This window comes from Hemitrygon akajei, chromosome 1 (genome assembly GCF_048418815.1).
Source record: "Hemitrygon akajei chromosome 1, sHemAka1.3, whole genome shotgun sequence".
In the NCBI taxonomy this organism is placed as follows: domain Eukaryota; kingdom Metazoa; phylum Chordata; class Chondrichthyes; order Myliobatiformes; family Dasyatidae; genus Hemitrygon; species Hemitrygon akajei.
In genome coordinates, this window is record NC_133124.1 from 190,493,866 (window position 1) to 190,513,699 (window position 19,834).

The 19,834-nt window shown below is 44.3% G+C and overlaps 1 protein-coding gene across 1 annotated transcript in view; it reads left to right on the plus strand.

The window, feature by feature from the left end:
- Positions 1-10,705: 10,705 nt before the first annotated feature.
- The window catches only part of nudcd3 (NudC domain containing 3), a 39,136-nt gene continuing 30,007 nt past the window's right edge, over positions 10,706-19,834 (plus strand). Inside the window, exon 1 of the mRNA XM_073057548.1 lies at positions 10,706-10,965. Coding sequence (XP_072913649.1) covers positions 10,768-10,965 — 198 coding nt within the window. The 5' untranslated portion in view covers positions 10,706-10,767. The remainder of the gene's footprint in view (positions 10,966-19,834) is intronic.

The window sequence follows — 19,834 nt, forward strand, 5'->3', positions numbered from 1 at the left end:
TTTTAGTTGTTGATTTTTGTGGAATTCTCTGCACTGCATTTTCCACGTTGAAACGGTAACCACACTTCAAGCATGCTTCGTTTGCTGTAGAGTGGTTTGGCACAGATAGAGATTATGAAGGTAGTATGAAACAAGAAGCTGACAGAAAAATCCTGTTTTCCAGAATCTCTAAATATTTTTTCCTTTCAAACTACCCAAGCTGGTTGATTCTTAAAATATTTAGATAGCGGTTTTAAAGTGATGATGAAGAACTACAGATCTTGGAGCAAGAAGACAAACTGCTGGAGCATTTGTTGAAGCAAAGAGATGGTTGCTGGTCGACTCTCTGCCTCTGACGATGCTGCATAACCCATTCAGTTCCCCCAGCAGTTTTGTTTTGCTGTTGCGTTTTGTGAACTAAATTGTTCTACCATTCTTGTCCACTAGAGGGCCGCTGTAGACTAAGCATAGAGCACACGAGCTGCTGGATGGAGTTGTCCTTAATCAGTACAATAATTTCTATTGGTCCTCATTACACAAAGTAGAATAAGCAGAAATTCTGGAAATATGGTAAAAGTAAAATAAAAGTGGGTAGTAAAATTGATACAGTAAGACAAGACTGCAGTTATGGAACACAGATTCTGCAGATGCTGGAAATTATGAGCAACACACACAAAATGCTGAAGGAATTCAGCAAGCCAAGCAGCATTGATGGAGGTTAATAAACAGTGAAGATTTCAAGCCAAAATCCTTCATCAAGACTGAAAAGGAAGGGGACGGAGTTCAGAATAAGGTGAGGGTGGGGAAAGGAGTAGTCAGTAGGTGATGAACAAGACTGGGTGGGTGAAGAGGAGTTGAAGTAAGAAGCTGGGAGGTGATTAGCGGAAGAGGTAAGGGACTGAAGAAGGAGGAAACTACTAGGAGAAGACAGTGAACCATAGAAGAAAAGGAAGGAGGAGGGGAACCAGAAAGAGGTGATGGGCAGCTGAGAAGGTAACCAGGATGAGGAATAGAAAAATAGAGTAGAGGTGAGGGGGAGAAATTACTGCAAGTTAGAGAAATCAATGTCCATGCCATTGTTTATTTTTCCAGATGTATAAAGAGTAAAAGAGGCAAGAGTGGATATTGGACTACTGAAAAAAATGATGCTGGGGTGGTAGTAATAGGGGACAAATAGTGGATGAACTTAATTTGGACAGAATATGAGGTGTGGTTCCTCATATTCCAACCCAAGTTTGGCTGCAGAGGAGGTTCTTGGACAGGCATAGGCCTGCCCAAGCTTATTTATATAGAGGCATCCATCAGAGAGGGTGCAACACTGGACCTCTTACTGGGGAATGAGGTAGGACAAGTGGTGGAAGTGTTGAGAACCTTGGGTCCAGTGACCATATCCTATTAGTTTTTAAATAGTTATGGAATAGGATATGACCAGTTCACAGTTTCAGGACCTGAACTGCAGCAGAATGAATTTTGAAGATATTGGTGGTCGATTGGCTGAGATCATTTGCAGGGAAAGGAGTGTCGGCAAAGTGCGCTGCCAAGAGTTCACAACCTGCATGTTCCCATCAGGGTGAAACAGAAGGCTGGCATGTTTCAGGACACCTGGTTGCTGAGAGAGATTGAGGCTCTGGTTAAGAAAAGGAGAGTCATACACTGCACATAAGCAATTGGCAACCTGTGAATCTCTTGTTGACTCAAGAAGTGTCGCAACACACTTAAGAGAGAAGTTGAGAGAGCTAAAAGAGAATGTGAGAAGGATTTGGCAGGCAAGGTGAGGTAAAATCCCAAGAGATTCTAGGGAAACATTAAGACTAAAAGAGTGGCTATGCTGAAAATAGGTGGCTTTAAGTTTCAGCATCGCCCAATGGAAATGGTGAGAATTTTAATTAATTAGGGGAATGAGTGGTGTCGTCTTGGAACCTATATGGGGTAGCAGGGAGGTACTGGAGGCCTGCAGGTGGATGAATCCCCAGGGTCTTGTCCATACTGCACCAACTGCTGCCACTGGGCTATAAACGTGCAGGAGCAGTGTGTGGTTCAGTGCCTTGCTCAGAACACACACACTGCCTCGGCTGAGGCTCGAACTAATGACCTTCAGATCACTAGCCCAAAGCCTTAACCACTTGGCCACGGGCCAACACAGACTAGGGTCTGACCTAGTGCATCCCTTGTGGGAAGCTAGAGAAGAAATAATGAAGGACCTTGCAGAGATTCTTGTGAGAAGAACAACCTGAGTTTGAATGTGGAGAAGACCAAGGAAATCATCGTGAACTTCAGGAAGATGCAGATGAACCATCCCCCTCTGTAGACAGAGTTAAGTTCACCAAGTTCCTGGGAGTTCACATCACAGAATATCACCTGCCTGAGCAAGAAAGCACAGCAGCACCTCCACTTCCTCAGAAGACTGAGGCAAGTGAGGCTCTCCCTTCCCCATTTTAAATGCATTCTTCAGGAGCACTCTGAGAGTGTCCATCTCCATCTGGTATGGGAGCAGTCAAGCATCGGATGGAAATTCCTACAAAGGACTGTGATAATGGCTAAGAGGATCATAGGGGTCTATTCCACCATCTAAATCATTGATATGGAGCATAAAAAGAAGCAGTCCCAACACTGACCCCTGTGGAGCCCCACTAGTCACTGGCAGCCAAACAGACGAGGATTCTTTTATTCCCACTCACTGCCTCCTACCAATCAGCTAATGCTCTAGCTACATTAGTAAAATTCCTGTAATACCATGGGCTCTTGGTAAGCGGCCTCATGTATGGCAGCTTGTTAAAGGCCTTCTAAAAGTCCAAATATACAACATCCACTGCACCCCCTTTATCTATCCTGCTTGAATGACCACAAAGAATTCCAACAGATTCGTCAGGCAGGATTTTCCCTGAAGGAAACCATGCTGACCATCTTGTCCTGTGTCACCAAGTACTCCATCACCTCATCCTTAACAATTGTCTCTAACATTTTCCCAACCACTGAGGTCAGGCTAACTGGTCTATAATTTCCTTTCTGCTGCCTTCCTCCTTTCTTAAAGAGTGGAGTGACATTTGTAATTTTCCAGTCCACTGGCACCATGTCAGAGTTCAATTTTTGAAAGATCATTTCTGATGCCACCACGATCTCTGACACTGCCTCTTTTAGAACCCTAGAGTGCAGTTCCTCTAGTCCAGGTGACTGGTGTACCTTTAGGTCTTTCAGCTTTTTGAGCACCTTCTCCCTTGTAATAGGAACTGCATCCATTTCTCTTCCTTCACACCCTTCAACACCTGGCATGCTGCTAGTGTCTTCCACAGTGAAGACTGATGCAAAATACTCATTTAGTTCATCAGCATCTCCTTGTCCCCCGTTATTATTTCTCCTGCCTCATCTTCTTGTGGTCCTATATCCAATCCCATCCATTTTTTATTTGAAAATACTTGAAAAAACTTTTACTATCCTCTTTGATATTCTTTGCTAGCTTGCTTTTATATTTCATCTTTTCCCTTCTAATGATTTTTTTTTTAGTTGCTATCTGTTGGTTTTTAAAAACTTGCCAATCCTCTATCTTCCCACTAATGTTTGCTTTGTTGTATGCCCTTTCTTTTGCTTTTACTATAGCTTTGACTTCCCTTGTCAGCCATTTGTCTCTAATTTCCTTTAGTCAAGTCAAGTCACTTTTATTGTCATTTCGACCATAACTGCTGGTACAGTGCACAGTAAAAATGAGACAACATTTTTTTCAGGACCATGGTGTTACATGACACAGTACAAAAACTAGACGGAACTACATTAAAAAAACACAGAAAAAAACTACACTAGATTACAGACCTAGCCAGGACTACATAAAGTGCACAAAACAGTGCAGGCATTACAATAAATAATAAACAAGACAATAGGGCAGTAAGGTGTCAGTCCAGGCTCTGGGTATTGAGGAGTCTGATACCTTTACTCCACTGAAACGTTGATACATCTGACTTGAGCTTCTCCCTCTCAAACTGCAGGATGAATTGTATCATACTATGATCACTGCTTTCCGAGAGCTTCATGATTTCAACCCACACTGACCGCAACTGCCTTTACATCACTGCTCTGTTGCCTTCCCTGATTATTAGCACCACCTTTCCCCTTTCACCTATTCAGAGGGTATAGTGTATGATGCACCATCAATAACTCACTCTGAGACGTAAGAAGTGAGGTATTGGCTTTTATTGACTGGAAGAATGAACAACACTACATCCTGGAGAATGAGGCCGGGCATCAGGCCTCAATCGCCTTTATACAGGGGTCTGTGGGAGGAGCCACAGGAGCAGTCCAGACAGGTATATGTAGTTCACCACAGTGTACCACCTGAAATGTTGAGCTCTTGCCCCTGGTTACCCTACAACCATGTCTCTCTCACAGCTACAGCAGGTTGGTGAGGCTGTACTGCACACTGCTTTACTCACCCTGTAATAGGAAAGATATTGTCAAGAGGAAGAGGGTGCAGACTAGACTGAATTATAGGGTGAGGTTAATCACATTGGATCCTTGGCATGTAGGAGAATGAGGGGGTGACCTCGTAGAAGTTTATAAAATCATGAGGGCTATGGCTAAGGCAGATAGTTTTTGGAGTCCAAAGTTAGAGGCCACAGGTACAAGATAAAAGTGGAGAGGTTTGATAAGAGAGCTGAGAGGTAACTTCCTTTGAGGTTAGTGAGTCCTCTGCCAGAGGAAGTGGTTGAGGAGGTTACTCTTGAAACAGATAAGCGGCCTTTGGTTTAGTACAAGGAGGAGAGGGGCTCGGGCCAAACGCGGTAACTGGGTCTAGTAGGGAGAAAGTGTGTCTGACATGGACCAGTTAACCCAAGCAGCCTGTTTCCATGCTGTAAAACTCTGTAATTGAACTACATCATACTGATCAACTCCTTTGTCTTGTTGCAAATGCTTTAGCCTCCTGAGGAAGCAGAGTCGATGATGAGTTTTCTTGGCCTGGATACCAACATGGTTGGTCCAGGACAGAATATTAATGAGGTTCAAATAAAGACCATCGTGCTTTGATTTTTACAGCTCTGTTATGCAAATTTTCATTTCATCTCTTGTCCTCTCTTATTATACAGTGATGGTCAGTTTCCCTTCACTGTCCTATGCCACTGCTCTCTCAATTCCTGCTTTCTAATTAAATCTTTCATTCTTGGAGGCTTCTCCTCTCCCAGTTAGTTTATGACCTCGTTTAAAATTCCAGTTATGATTCACCAGGACACTGGTCCCAGCACGGACCACGTGAAGCATGCCGATGGAATAACTTGCCTTCCTTGGTATTGCTGACAGTCTCCCATGAATACTTCCAACCAGTCAATTTACCTTCCTCATCTTCTCTAACTATTGGCAATTTGATCATGGTTCAGGTAATAATCCGGAGTTACGGAGGAGATGTCAGGGGTAAGTTTTTTATGCAGAGAGTGGTGAGTACATGGAATGGGCTGCTGGCGACAGTGGTGGAGGCAGAAATAGATAGATAGATAGATAGATAGATACTTTATTCATCCCCATGGGGAAATTCAACTTTTTTCCAATGTCCCATACACTTGTTATAGCAAAACTAGTTACATACAATACTTAACTCAGTAAAAAATATGATATGCATCTAAATCACTATCTCAAAAAGCATTAATAATAGCTTTTAAAAAGTTCTTAAGTCCTGGCGGTTGAATTGTAAAGCCTAATGGCATTGGGGAGTATTAACCTCTTCATCCTGTCTGAGGAGCATTGCATCGATAGTAACCTGTCGCTGAAACTGCTTCTCTGTCTCTGGATGGTGCTATGTAGAGGATGTTCAGAGTTATCCATAATTGACCGTAGCCTTCTCAGCGCCCTTCGCTCAGCTAATGATAGGGTCTTTTAAGAGACTCCTGGATAGGTACATGGAGCTTAGAAAAATAGAGGGCTATGGGTGAGCTTAGGTAGTTCTAAGGTAAGGACATGTTCAGCACAGCTCTGTGGGCCGCAAGGCCTGTATTGTGCTGTAGGTTTTCTACGTTTCTATCACCCTTTTGGTTTTTCTAAGTTTTGTCCTAGCTCTTCCTCATCCTTCAGTAGAGTATATTTCCGTTCATAGTTCAAAACATTCCATTTGCCTACTGGGTGTGAACTTCGCCAATAGCCTGTCCTGGTCCAACCTCGGCCAAGAGAGCTCACCAACACCTGGACTTCCTCAGGAGGCCTAAAGAAATTCAGCATGTCCCCCATGACTTCCACCACAGTTTATTCATGCGGCCGAGAAAGCGTCCTATCTGGGTGCTTTCTGTCTCCCCCCCTCCCATCAGACAGAAGATACCAGTACAGCTCCTATCCCACTCTTATCAGACTCTAGGTGCAATAAGATGGACTCTTGATCTCACAGTCTACTCGTTATGATCTTGCACTTTATTATTAACTTACACTGTACTTTTCTTGGTAACCTTTTACACTTTATTCTGCACTCTTACAGCTTGATCTCTGTCCACTGTGTAATGATCTGATCTGTATGAAAGACAAGCTTTTCACTGTATCTCAGCACATGGGACAACACCAATACCAATACCAATACTAATTTCATGTATCAGAATATCCATATCTGGGCAATTTAAACATCGGCCCAGATAGTTTGGGGGCTTCTCTCTCCGCGACGCTGTCAGACTGCCCTCGGCTGCTGTGCTTCGAGTCTGCAAACTTTGCGGTGATTTGTCCCGCTAATATGATGAATTGAATACCAAGGCTTTGGGCCTACTCCAGGCTGCTATGGCAGACATCCACCTCTCCCAGAAGTCCCAGGAGACTCCTACATATTGATAGCGGTTTCCTGACGCCCGCTAATTATATACAATATCCCCGAAAGATAGAGAGAGAGCGTGTGCGCGAGAGAGAGAGACATGGCAAGAGTGTTCCAAAAAAAGAGAATATAAAACGTACTTCCCCCCAGACTACACTAAAGTGTACCCCTGTCTAATAGGGGTCAAAAATAATGACAGTGTTGCTCGCTGCACTGTTTACAACAGTGACTGTTCTATTGCCCATGGTGGGTTAAATGACTGCAAAAGACACATTGAGGTGAGTTTAACAGGTGCCATTTGTTCATTAGCATAGCTAACGTTATTTAAACTAGCTGGCTAGCTGCTAAGGAGCTACTGTATTACAGACGTCCCACCTCTGCCGGGAGTCTCCCGCAGGTTGATGGTGTTACCTCCCTGGAATGAGTTTTTGCAGGGTGGGATGTCTGCTATGGTGATTTGGGTCTAAGAACCCGATTTGGTTTGGAATACACTTTCCGATCGCCTCTATTGGTTATATGATGTGGTTGGGTTTTTTTCCTCTCTTTCTCTGTGAGCACGAGGGTGTGGGGGGGGTGGTCTTTTTTTTGATTGGGTTCTTTCGGGTTCCTTGCTTTGCGACTGCCTGTAAGCAGACTAATCTCAAGGTTGTATAATTTATTACATTCTTTGATAATAAATGCACCTTGAAACGGTGAATTTCCATGAGTGATACTTCACATCAGCCTCCTCCAGTTAGTAATGGTGGGACAGCCTTAAACTGAACCCTTTCCCCTCCAGAGCTTTGCTTCAGTGTGTCCTCGCTGCATTGGAACGCATCGATCTGCAGCTTCAGTGTGTCCTCGCTGCATTGGAACGCATCGATCTGCAGCTTCAGCGTGTCCTCGCTGCATTGGAACGCATCGATCTGCAGCTTCAGCGTGTCCTCGCTGCATTGGAACGCATCGATCTGCAGCTTCAGTGTGTCCTCGCTGCATTGGAACGCATCGATCTGCAGCTTCAGTGTGTCCTCGCTGCATTGGAACGCATCGATCTGCAGCTTCAGTGTGTCCTCGCTGCATTGGAACGCATCGATCTGCAGCTTCAGTGTGTCCTCGCTGCATTGGAACGCATCGATCTGCAGCTTCAGTGTGTCCTCGCTGCACTGGAACGCATCGATCTGCAGCTTCAGTGTGTCCTCGCTGCATTGGAACGCATCGATCTGCAGCTTCAGTGTGTCCTCGCTGCATTGGAACGCATCGATCTGCAGCTTCAGTGTGTCCTCGCTGCATTGGAATGCATCGATCTGCAGCTTCAGTGCCACTCAGGGGTTTGTGGGGTGGGAAGGGGGGGGGTACCAGCAGATTTTTGGCAGACCAAGATGCGATTCTTCACCAAGTTAATCTTCCAGTAGTGTCTGAGCGTCCCAGTGTGGGTTCCTGGAAGCATCTGACAAGGTGCGAAATGGTGGTTCAGGATGAACTTCGGCAAAGCACCCTTCTGCACCCTTTCTGTGAGAGACAGGTACCACTGATGGAATGCAGCAACAAGTCCAAATCCACCTCTTACAATGTCGGTGACGTGGTGTGTACCTATCTGGGATCTTTTGATTTATTATTGTCACATGTACTTAAATACAATGAAAAGCTCGTCTTGCACACTGTTCATACAGATCAGAGCATTACACAGTGCACTGAGCTAGAATGACAGGCTTCATCACTATCTAGTACAGAGGGGCCACTGCACAGGACCGAAAGAAGCTGCAGAGGGTTGTAAATCCAGTCGGCTCCATCTTGGATACTAGCCTACAAAGTACCCAGGACATCTTCAGGAAGCGGTGTCTCAGAGAGGCAGCAACTATTATTAAGGACCTCCAGCACCCAGGGCATGCCCTTTTCTCACTGTTACCATCAGGTAGGAGGTACAGAAGCCTGAAGGCACACACTCAGTGATTCAGGAACAGCTTCTTCCCTTCTGCCATTCAAATCCTAAATGGACTTTGAATCTTTGGACTTTTTTAATATACAGTATTTCTGTTTTGCACGTTTTAAAAAAAAAACCTATTCAATATACATAATTGATTTACTTGTTTATTTATTATCACTATTAATTTTATTTTATTTATTTTGTTTCTCTGCTAGATTATGAATTGCATTGAACTGCTGCTGCTAAGTTAACAAATTTCACGTCACAGGCTGGTGATAATAAACCTGATTCTGATGAGGTAAAACAGTAACAATGCAGAATAAAATGCAACAACTACAGAGAGAGTGCAGTGCAGGTCAACAATAAAGTGCACAAGACCATGGCAGGGTAGACTATAGGGGATAAGATTTCATCTTATCGTACAAGAGAGCCACTCAAACGTTTGATAACAGCAGGAGAAACACTCTCCCTGAGTCTGGTGGTATGTTGTTTCAGGCTTTTTCTAATCTTCTGTTTAATGGGAGAGGGGAGAATAGATAACGACCGGGGTGGGTGAGGTCTTTAATTATGCTGGCTGCGCTCCCAAGGAAGTGAGGAGTCCACAGAGGGGAGGCTGGTTCCGGGCTGTGTCCACCACTCTCTGCACTTCTCGCAGCCACGTGCCGAGCAGTTGCCATGCCGACCCTGTCCTTGTGTGCGGACCCACACGAGGCAGCCATCAGGATAAAGCACAACGGGCCCCCCCCACTTCCTTCCGAATGCCTCTGCCAGCCTTGTCCCTTTGTGATCAGCGGGCTGTGGCTTGGTGGAAGGCACCAGAGGGAGGTGCTGGGGGGGGGGGTGCTGGTCCGTGACCAGCGGTGCTCTCCAGGATGGCCGCTGGGTGTGTCGCGCAGCATTAATGATTGGGGTGACAATGTAGTTAGCACGATCAGTATGTTTGCAGATGAGCAATGAAGAAGGTTGTCTGAGATGACAACAAGATCCAGATCAACTGGGAAAGTGGGCCAACGCAAGTTAACTTGGACAAGTGCAAAATGTGGCATTTTTTTTCCAGTTAAACCAGGGCAAGACATACACAGTAAATGGCAGGACCTTGGCAAGAGTTGTTGAACAAAGAGCCAAAGGATTATGAAGAAATTAGCTCCTCTAAAGGGGGGCAGATATTAGACAAGGCAACGGAGGAAGAGTTGGCAGGCTTTGCCTCCGCTGGTCAAGGCATTAAGTACAGGAGCTGCAATGTCATGTTACAGGCGTACAAGACATCGGCAAACTCACACTTATGAGCATCGTGTGCAGCTTTGGTCGGCAAGCTACAGGAAGGATGTATTAATATGGAAAGGATTCAGAGAAAATTCATAAGGATGTTACCAAGGATGGTTTGAGTTTCTAAGGAGAGGCTGGATAGGCCAGAGATGTCCTTTTTTTTTCTAGAGGATAATAGGCTTAGGGGTGATCTTATAAAATCAAGATGGGCAAAATATTGCAGTACAGTAAGTCAGGGTCTTTGTACATGCAGGTTCTGCACTAGGAAGAAAGATGCAGTGTTGTCTCTAATTGCAAAATAGAAGGGGTATAGAAGTAGTGAAATCATATTACCACTGTACATTAGTGAGATCACACTGGAGTAGTGTATATAGCTTTGGTCCTATTTAAGAAAAATTATACTTGCATTGGAGCTTATTCAGCTAACTTTTACTTATTAGTTAGAATGAGTTGAGCTTGTTGGCCTTTCACATACTACGTATTTCCAGTTCTCCTTTCTCACTGTCAGAGGAAGTATGATGAACGTGGTCGAGGTTTTATAGTCTTTTTGCTCTGTTTCTTATTTTTTTAAAAAAAAGACCGATATTAGATTTTCCTTGGAGATTTCTCGTTGGGAAGGACAATCATTTTTATCTTACCCCCTTATCAGTGTCAGTCCTAAAACAGAACGGGGATGGGATGGGTCATCTGAGAGCTGGCATGGACAGGACGGGCTGAATGGCCTGCCCTTGCTGAGGAGATTCCCGTCGGCGTGCGATCCCGGAACGTTTGTTGGGGTCGTGGCAGCCGGGGGAACGGCTGCGGCGGAGTGTTGGTGCCGGAAGTGTACGTGGGGTGGCGGTCGGCTCGGGCAGTGATGGACGGGGCTCCTGAGATGACTGAGATGTACGACCAGGCGCTGCTTGGTATCCTGCAGCACGTCGGCAAGATCGAGAACTTTCTGGAAGTCTTCTTCGGGTTCCTGTACAGGAAAACCGACTTCTTCCGCCTGATGGTGCTGAAGGAAGATCGGCTGGGCTTCCCGCCCGGGGTGGCCGAGCGGCTGGCGCTGAGGGTGAGGGGTGAGGCTGGGTGCGAGCGGGGGAGGGATGGAATGTGGGGTGAGGGTGGCGGGCTAGAGGTTAATAAGAGTGGTGAGGAGATAGGGAGGTGGTGAGGAGATAGGGAGGTGGGGCGGGGGAGTGGTAAAGTTGGAGTGCTTGGAGGAGGGGCAAGACGTGGAGTGTGGGAGAGGGGAGGCAGAAACGGGGGGGATGGAGATGGGGAAGAGAGTGAGGGGGAGTGGTAGGGGAACACGGACAGAATGAGTTGGGAGTTAGGAGGGGAGCTGAGATGAGATAGGAGGAGGGATGAGGGAAGGTAGGGAGGGGTAGGTGGTAAGGTGTGATGGGGTTGAGGGGAGGGGAGCGTATTGGGGTGGGAAGGGATGTATTGTTGATATCTCAGGATGGAGAGGGAGGGAAAAGGGAGGATAAAGGAGGTGGGTAGTGAATAGTGGTAAGATGGGAGGAGTAGGGGAATGGGAAGTGGGTGGGGAGGAGTGGGCAAAGGGGTGCATGGTTGTCAGGGTAGGGGTGCGAGGGTGATGATGACGTGGATGGGGGTGAAAAAAAGGAATGTAGGGAAATAGTCGAGTCACAAGAGAATGGGGCAGGAGTGGGAGGTAGGGACTCAGTTGCTCTGGTCCAACCTGAACCAGTGTCTACTCCCAAATACACATCTTACCCCCACTACCAGAACGTCTCCACCCGTCCGAATCCCCCCCTTCACAAGGATTTTGGCAGGATCAAACAGCCACAGTTACAGGGAGAGGTTGACCAGACTCAGTCTATTTCCATGGAAAGTGGGGAAATAAAGGGTGACATTATAGATTAAAATTATGGGTAGGGGGCGGGGGGAGACAGAAGGTAAACAGTAACAGTCTTTTCCCTGGGGTAGGGGAGTCCTAAACTAGGGGACTTTGGTTTTGGTTGGGAGGGGAAAGTTCTAAAGCTCTTTCACAGACTCTCACATGGTGGATTGGATAGTGGACTACTTGACAGATAGACCTCAGTATGTGCGGTTGGGAGACTGTAGGTCTGACACAGTGGTCAGCAGCACAGGAGCGCCACAGGGAACCGTACTCTCTCCGGTCCTGTTCACCCTGTACACATCTGACTTCCAATATAACTCGGAGTCCTGCCATGTGCAGAAGTTCGCTGATGACACGGCCATAGTGGGGTGTGTCAGGAATGGACAGGAGGAGGAGTATAGGAAACTGATACAGGACTTTGTGATATGGTGCAACTCAAACTACCTGCGTCTCAATGTCACCAAGACCAAGGAGATGGTGGTGGACTTTAGGAGATCTAGGCCTCATATGGAGCCAGTGATCATTAATGGAGAATGTGTGGAGCAGGTTAAGACCTACAAGTATCTGGGAGTACAGTTGGACGAGAAGCTAGATTGGACTGCCAACACAGATGCCTTGTGCAGGAAGGCACAGAGTCGACTGTAGGTTGGCGTCATTCAATGTCTGCAGTGAGATGCTGATGATGTTCTATAGGTCAGTTGTTGAGAGCGCCCTCTTCTTTGTGGTGGCGTGTTGGGGAGGAAGCATTAAGAAGAAGGACGCCTCACGTCTTAATAAGCTGATAAGGAAGGCGGGCTCTGTCGTGGGCAAAGTACTGGAGAGTTTAACATCGGTAGCTGAGCGAAGGGCGCTGAGTAGGCTACGGTCAATTATGGAAAACCCTGAACATCCTCTACATAGCACCATCCAGAGACAGAGAAGCAGTTTCAGCGACAGGTTACTGTCGATGCAATGCTCCTCAGACAGGATGAAGAGGTCAATACTCCCCAATGCCATTAGGCTTTACAATTCAACTGCCAGGACTTAAGAACTTTTTTTTTTTTTTTAAAAGCTATTATTAATGCTTTTTGAGTTAGTGATTTAGATGCATATCATATTATTACTGAGTTAAGTATTGTATGTAATGAGTTTTTGCTACAACAAGTGTATGGGACATTGGAAAAAAATGTTGAATTTCCCCATGGGGATGAATAAAGTATCTATCTATCTATCTATCTATATGGAATGAGCTGCCAGAAGAAGTGGTTGAGACAAGTACAATAGTATCAGTTAAGAAGCACTTGGATGGGATGTGCTTGGAGCATGTGGACCAAATGCAGGAAGTTGGGCGGGCACAGTGGTCATCATGGACTTGCTTTGCTAAAGCGCCTGTATCCGTGTGGAGTTGCTCTGCGAATCTCCCGACCAAATCTACCACCCCACCTCCCTTGGGCCTGTGTATTGGAGGACAACCTTTTACACTTGCATTATGCGTGAAACTAGCGTTAGCCAAAATTCAGGTAGCCTCTTTTTTTCCCCAAATAGTATGCACCAATACACGGTTTGAATAGGTTTCTCTAACATCTGACCCCCCTTCACTCAATCTCTGTCTTTGTATCCCTCACATTGTAGAACACATTCCCAGCTCTGGATTCCTGAACCATTTGCTTCATCAGAGGGACTTTCACAAAGGTCTGTTGCATTCTGTTGGAAACATTGCTGTCTCCCTGTGACTCCAGAATAGAATCGCACACCATTTTAGAGGACATGGTAATACTAGCAGTATATACAAAAGTGCACTGTAACGAGGTTCCTTTATAATTACATCAGCATGGAAATACCCCTCTGCCCCAATATCTAAATCTTTAAACACTCCACCATTAAAGAACGTCCTGGTTCAGCTCTAGCAAATTGCATTCCGATTTTCCCTTTATGTGTTACGATTCCTAGGATTGAAAAAGGTCCAGAGGAGGTTTACAAGAGTAATCCCGGCAATGATAAGTTTAGTCTATGAGGAGCGTTTGATGTCTCTGGGTCTGTACTTGCTGCAATTTAGAAAAATGAGAGGGATTGCTCTGAAACCGACCAAATATTGAAAAGCCTAGATAGAGTGGATGTGGAGAGGATGTTCCCAGTAATGGGAGAATCTAGGACCAGATGGCACAGCCTCAGAATAAAAGGAAGTTCATATAGAGCAGAGTTGAGGGGAAATTTCTTTAGCCAGGGCATGGTGAATCTGTGTAATTAATAGTTGCAGATGGTTGTGGAGGCCAAGTCGTTGAGTATATTTAAAGCAGAGGTTCTTGTTTAGGAAGGGCATCAGAGGTTATGGGGAGAATACAGCCATGATCGAATGGTGGAGCAAATTCAATGGACCGAATGACCTAATTCTGGCCCTATGTCTTACTGACTTATTCTGCAATCCAAAGGTTTCCATGAGGGTAGGTGAACTAGCCACTGGAAATTATGCATAAGGTGGGTGAGTGTTGGTGGGCATATGAGAGAGAATAGTTCAAAGTAAATTTATCAATACTCATTATAAAATATCTGTCACCATATACAACCCTGAGATTCATTTTCTTGCGGGCAGACACAGTAAATTGAAGAAGCACAATAGAATCGAAAGACCACACCCAACAGGACAGACAACCAACCAATGTGCAAAAGACAATGAACTACAAATATGAAAGAAAAAATAATAATAAATAAATGAGCAATAAATATCGGGAACATGAGATGAGGAGTCCTTGAAAGTGAGTCCATGGGTTGTGGGAACAATTCAGTAATGGGGTGAAATTATCCCCTCTGGTTGAGGGGTAATAACTGTCCCTGAACCTGGTGGTTTGAGTTCTGAAGCTCCTGTCCCTCCTTCCTGATGGCAGCAGTGAGAAGAGAGCATGGTCCGGATGATGGGGGTCCTTGATAATGGAAGCTGCTTTCCTGCAGTAGTGCTCTGTGTAGATGTGCTCAGTAGTGGGGAGGGCTTTACATGTGATGGACCGGGCCATATTGATTACTTTTTTGTCAGATATTCAGTTCAGGGGAAATAGGCAGAAAATGGGATTGATGAATTTGTGAGCTTGCATTGGCTCAGTGGACAGTGAGCCTCCTGTGTCATAAGGAATATGTCCCGCTTGGTGGCGCAATAAGATCAGCGCCAGATTCCAGAGTGAAGGTTGCGAGTTCCAATCCAAGTTGGGTTGAGCGTCGAGCTAGCAACTCGGCCTCGTAAAAATAAGAATGGTTTGCTACGGAAACACCGTCATGACGGTGCCCCGATAACTCCACTGCCGAGTTAAGGGCTATTGTCCTTCATAAGGAATATGAAATATATGATCCAGAGTCAATTGCTGTTTGTGGAAAGAGAGTTCTGTGGCCATGCATTTTGAAATTTAAGCTTAATTCATAAAAGATCTCTTGATGACTTTTCAAATTGTGCCTTTTTTTTTAAACTTACCAACTGTGGAAGTACTTTTACTCTCTTGTCTCAGTTCATTTTAGTTGCTTTAACTTTAAACCAAACCTTCCTAAACTTGTTGACTCTGTGAGAACAGAATCCCAGTATGTAATCGTCCTGTGTGATTTAACCCGTGTATCGTTCTGGGGTGGATATTCTGCACTCCCAAAGGGTGGTGTTCAGAGCTGCTCACAACACTTCAGATGTGATGTTGCCAAGGTTTTGAGAAGCTGTAATGTGACATAATGCACCTTGTACTGTAGATCCTCCACATTTGAAAGGCCACCAGTCTATTAGTGTTTGTGATTATGTTTTTGAACATGACCGTGACATTTCATTCATCTTGGATGCACCTCCTGGTGGTATCAAGAAACTTGGAGAACTAGTCACAGCTGGTTCTTGGACGTCATAAGTAATTGCATCTCTAGCCAAGCTGTTCTAGTACAGTACTCTACTACATAGGTCATCATAAACCTGATGAAGGGTCTTGAGCCGAAATGTCGACTGTTCACTCTTTTCCGTAGATGCTGAGCTCCTCCAGCACTTTGTGTGCATTACTTTGATTTCCAGCATCTGCAGATCTTTTCTAGTACAATACTGGCCTCCACCAGACGCCGTGAAAAATAACTTTGGTATGTCTCGCTCACAAAACCTGAACCAATTCAATCCAGCAAGTTATTGTCCGATCAGTATACTCTCAATCATCAGCAGAGTGATGGAAACTGTCATCAGAAGAATCCTTACTGATCAATAACCTTTTTGCCTGTGCTCAGTGTATCTTTCACTCTAACCACACTGAAAATGGGCCAAGAGCTGAATTCTAGAAGTAAGGTGAGAATGATTGGCCATGATGTCAGATCAGAATTTGACCGAGAGTGGAACTGGGATATCATGGTAAAAGTCAATGGGAGTGAAAGGGAAAACAGCCCAGTGGCTGGAGTTGTATTTTGCATAAAAGGAAGGTGGTTACATTTGTTGAGGATAAGCATTCTAGTTCCAGGACATCACCGGAGTTCCTAGGGGGCAGTGTTCTTTGCTCAACCATCTTCAGCTGCTTCATCAATGACCTCCTTCCAACATAATGGAGATGTTTTTGCTGATGATTTCTCAACTCAGTTTCATTTGTACCTCATAGTTGAACGCAGCAAAACCAAGAAAATTCTCAAGAATGTGTTGATAATTGACAATTAAGTCTTATGGCTTTCAAGTGTCAGGCCATTTCCGACAAACGAAAGTCTAACTCTCTGTCCCTGATTCAGTGACATTACTATCATTGAGTAGCTCCATTGTCAGCATCTCTGTTGACCAGTTATATGAATACCATGGCTGCAAGAATGGGGTCAGAGCCTGGGTATCCTTCAGTAAAGACTCACCTCCTGATACCCCAAAGGCAAAAGTCAGAACAGAGTAGAAGAATAATAGAATACCAGCCTTTATTGCAAGGGTAGGGAGGTTTTGTTAATTGGTATATAAAGAAGGCTTGCATTCGAGGCTGTGCAGAGAAGCTTCACTAGATTGATTTCTTGAAAACAGTTACTGGATGGATATAGAAATGTTACAGTGTGGAATAAGATGTGATGATTTTATTGAAACAAGATTTGGTGGAGGATTAAGGTGTCATTGAGTAATACAGCGTCGAAACAGACCCTTTGGCCCAACTTGTCTATGCTGACCAAGGGTCCTATCTAAGCTAGTACCTTTTGACCCTGTTACGTACCCCATAACTGGGTGTCAGACCAGCAAAGATAGAAGTATCCGTTGGAGTCTGGTGGTACCAAACTAAAGGTGTTTATTAGTAAACTACACAATACAATATCAAAAATGCAAATATACATATAAAACAAGTTAGCAGTAATAAACCTAAAAGTGTAGGAATAATAATAATCAATAATAAACAAGCTCTATTGATGTCAAGGGGTAAATGAATTGTCATAGGAAAGTATAGAGTTCACTTCATAAATGCTGAAGTAGTTATGGTTGTTGTATTGAAATCTTTGGAGAGAGAGAGAGCGAGCGAGATGTAACAGCAACAGTTGCGGCAGTCAAACCTTTTTGTGGCCTTCTTAATTCATCGTATCGTTGTGGTCATTCAGTTATGACCCCTCTGGTCTTCAGCTAGACCGTTCTTCCGTGGTGGACTCGTCACTCTGGCACGAGTGGACACACACACAAGTCCCCACCGCCTCTGCTGTAACACTGTGGGCTTTACTGACAGATCTCCTGGTTCAGTCTTTGAAGCCCCCACCTTTCTGTGGGTTCCCAACACTCAATCAGTGTCCACTGGTGTGTCTGAAGGGTGTCTCTCCAGACCTGTCTTTTATCCCCACTCATGGGGTCTCAGCTATCCATCAACTCTGAATGACCGTGTTCATCAAATCAGGCCACTCCTGCTATCTCCTGAGGAATGTTAACGAGCAAAGTACAGTCCTTGTAGTAGAAGGTAAATAATCCTTGTAGAAGTCATGATACAGTACATCAACAGTCTCTCTCCCCCTCTTATCTGTAGCAAATGTTCTTGCCTGTGTTTCATCTCTCTCTATCATGAGCAGCATAGCAACAGCAATAGTTCATGGTTCTCAGGGAGGGGGGATGGGTAACTCTGCACCCCATTGTCCATCAGATCTGTTCATCACTCATAACAACCCATTATCTGCCTAAACATCTCCCATACACATATTTATCCAATTGTGTCTCGTGTCTTTATTGTACTTGTCTCTCTGTCATCCTTGGTCATTGCTGACTTATTCTTGCTGTAGGACTCTTGTCTTTACAGAGTGTAAAGTGATTGTATGACAATAAATGTCTTAAGCACTTCCCTTCATACCCCTGAATTCCATTTGATATTACATTCACACACTATTAAACTGTTAACTAACTCGTTAAATCCAGTATGACTTTCTCCCTTAATGTTTCTAGGGCATTGTTACTAAAAACTATCTTGTGCATGTTCCAGAAATGTAAAATCTTTCAGTGAAGAATAAAGACATTGTGGGATTTTCTCAAGTTTACTTGAAAGAATTCAACTTCATTCCTCTGCTTGGCATCTACTGAAATCAGATTGTTCACAGTCTTGGAGCTGTAGTTCTCCTTACGAGTTTGCAGCTACATATCTGTGCCACCACTTAAGATCTCTTATTTTCACCGCAATAATTTTAACCAAACCTATTCCACTTTTGGCTCATGATCTGTTGAATGCTTTTGTTACCTCCAGACGTGATAATTGTAACGCTCTGTAGACCAGGCTCTCATCTTTCACCCTTTCATAACTTGAAGTCATTCAAAACTCTGCTGGTATCAAGACTCACAGAGTCCCTTTGATCTACTACTGTTCTGCTTTCTGACCCATCTTGGCCAGTCCAGTAGCACTTCTTCCCTTCAATTCTCATTCTTTATAAACTCTTTTGTTGTTTTGTCCCAATTCTGCTGTTTTGTGACCGTCCAAAATCTCAGTGCTGGTTTAATTCTTGCTCTTTGCACATCCCTGATTTTAAACATGCTATTTCAATTGAACTGGAATCTGAGCCCTTGCCTGATTTTATGCCTTTCCTCACTTCTTGTCTACAAGATTCTTGAAGCCTTCCTACCTCTCATTCATACTTGCTTTTGCTGGAAAGGTGAAATGAAAATAGAAGGTCAGACAGCGCCAGTGAAAATAGGAGCAGATTTAGCATGGCAGGACAAAGACATTTGGTATTGAATTGAATAGGTTTTATTTCTTACATCCTTCACATACATGAGGAGTAAAAATCTTTACATCTCCGTCACAACCGTTAGGACTAGCAAAGAAAGAAATTAAATTAGTATTAATTTTCAGTTCTAATCAGTGGCCTTTTTCCTGAAATATTAACTCTTGCTTCTCTTTCCACAGACCTGACTTTTTCCAGCATTTTGTTATTTATATTTAAATACATGTTTGTATGTCTAAATCTCAGTTATTGTCCAAAGCAGTACGAGATCCTTAAAGCATTTTGAGTTAGAGTATAAATACAGGTTGCTGTGACCTGGATGCCAACTATATTACCTGTTCTGCAACTAACTAGCTCAGCTAAGACTAGGAATCCAGTGATCTTGGTGGGTGTGGTGTGGCTTGGTAACAATGTATTTCAACAAATTAAATGATCATCTCATGTAGATTTCTCTGAAATGCTCGTGCAGAGTACAGTTTGAGTAGATTATTGACAGCATATTCAAAGGCTGCAGGATTTACTTGTCAGACATTATAAGTGGAGACCATCATTTTAAAAAGAAGTCCTACTCAGTCCACGGTAGCTACATGGACCTCAAACAGCATCCCATGCAAATCACTTACTGCCAGGATTCCTACTGTGTGTCATTAGTGTCAAAGATCTCTCAGGTGACCTCAGAATAGAGAGTGCCCAGAGGGCTATTTGAGGTGGGAGACTGAAGCCTTGCATCTGTTCACTGAGCTATGACACAGATACAATATCCACAAATATTTCCCTTTTTAAAAAAAAAATGTGTTGTCACTATTTCTTTGAGCTTCCATTCTACACAATTCTTAAAATTTGTCTTTGTAATGGCCCTGCCATGTGCTGCTTCCTGACGGTTCATTACCAGGCAGCCAACTGAATGATGCACGTTGCTTAGTAATGAACCATCAGCAGCTCCTCAAGA